General features: G+C 61.5%; 1 protein-coding gene across 1 annotated transcript in view; it reads right to left on the bottom strand.

Annotated features, from left to right (window-relative positions):
* Nucleotides 1–278: 278 nt before the first annotated feature.
* LOC113980511 (carboxypeptidase A1-like) overlaps nucleotides 279–1,133 on the bottom strand; it is a gene marked incomplete at both ends in the record, with an annotated part of 2,533 nt that continues 1,678 nt past the window's right edge. Inside the window, 2 exons of the mRNA XM_027707741.1 lie at nucleotides 279–509; nucleotides 851–941. Coding sequence (XP_027563542.1) covers nucleotides 279–509; nucleotides 851–941 — 322 coding nt within the window. The remainder of the gene's footprint in view (nucleotides 510–850; nucleotides 942–1,133) is intronic.

Here is a 1,133-nt window from a genome sequence, read left to right as displayed (position 1 = left end):
GAGGGGAAAAGATGAGCTGAAGGAGGGAAAGGATGAGTCGAGGAAAAAAGATAAGCCAAAGGAGGGGAAGAGCTAAAAAAGAGGAAAAGGTGAGCCACAGAAGGTCAAAGCCTGTGAGATCCAGCCTGTGGGAGAGGATTTTCCCTCATGCCACAGGCAAAAAGGGATCACAAAGCTCAATTCCCAGGGGCCAGCAGAGGAGCCAGAGCTTCCCGCTGCTCCATGGGGCAGGATGGAGGTGCCTGGAAGGAGGAGAAGAGCAGCCCCACATCACCCACCCGCCCCCCCAAACCTCCCCGGGGGCCCTACCAGCTCCTGCTCATCCGGGGCCGGGGTGCTGGTGTATCCGTAGGGATAGAGCAGGAGCTGGGAATAGCTGTGGATGGACACGAAAGCCTTGATGTTCCCGTGGCCCTTCACGAAGTCCACGATGGATTTGACCTCGGGCTCCGAGTTGGGGTAGGGGCCGTGGTAGGTCTCCGTGCAGGAGTTCCCGCTGGCCCCGGACCCTGTGGGGGACAGGAGAGGGAAAACAGGGTGGGCTTTGGTGGCTCAAAGAGTCTCCAGGGAAAAAGGGTCTTTTCCCTTTCCATCCCCAGGAGTTTTTCCCACCCCTCAGGTGTGGCCGGCGAGGAACATTCCTGAGGCTCCTTCTGGAGATCTGTGTGGAGACTTTCCCTTGTGGTCCCCTCTGTGTTGCTCATCAAACGCTGGTGGGACCCCCAGCCCTCCTCTCTGCCACGCAGGGCAGGTCCCACCTCATCCCCAGGGATCTGTGAGCCGGGAATGGCCTCGGAGCCTCCACCTGGAGAGTGGGAACGCCCCGGAGGGGGAGTGGGAAGGCTCTGACCTCCAAAGCCTGCGTCCCAGTTGCGGTTGGGGTCGACGCCGACGCAGATGGCACCCGAGTGCTTGGACCTGGTCTTGCGCCACATGCGGTTCTGGGAGGACAGAGCCACCTCAGCTGCTGGGCAGGGGCCAGGGAGTGCCCTCCCCATCCCATGGGAATGGGACAGGGAGGCTCTGACCCCCCAGGGAGGAGCAGCACCCCAGTCCTGCTGCCCTTCCCATCCCGTGGGAATGGGGACAAGGAGCTCTGACCTCCCAGGGATGTTCAGAACCCCAGTCCTGCT

The sequence above is a fragment of the Neopelma chrysocephalum genome, unplaced genomic scaffold (assembly GCF_003984885.1).
Source record: "Neopelma chrysocephalum unplaced genomic scaffold, ASM398488v2 Primary Assembly neopelma1_94481, whole genome shotgun sequence".
NCBI lineage: Eukaryota > Metazoa > Chordata > Aves > Passeriformes > Pipridae > Neopelma > Neopelma chrysocephalum.
The sequence above is the reverse complement of the archived record's forward strand: the minus strand, read 5'-3'. Positions and strand labels throughout refer to the sequence as shown.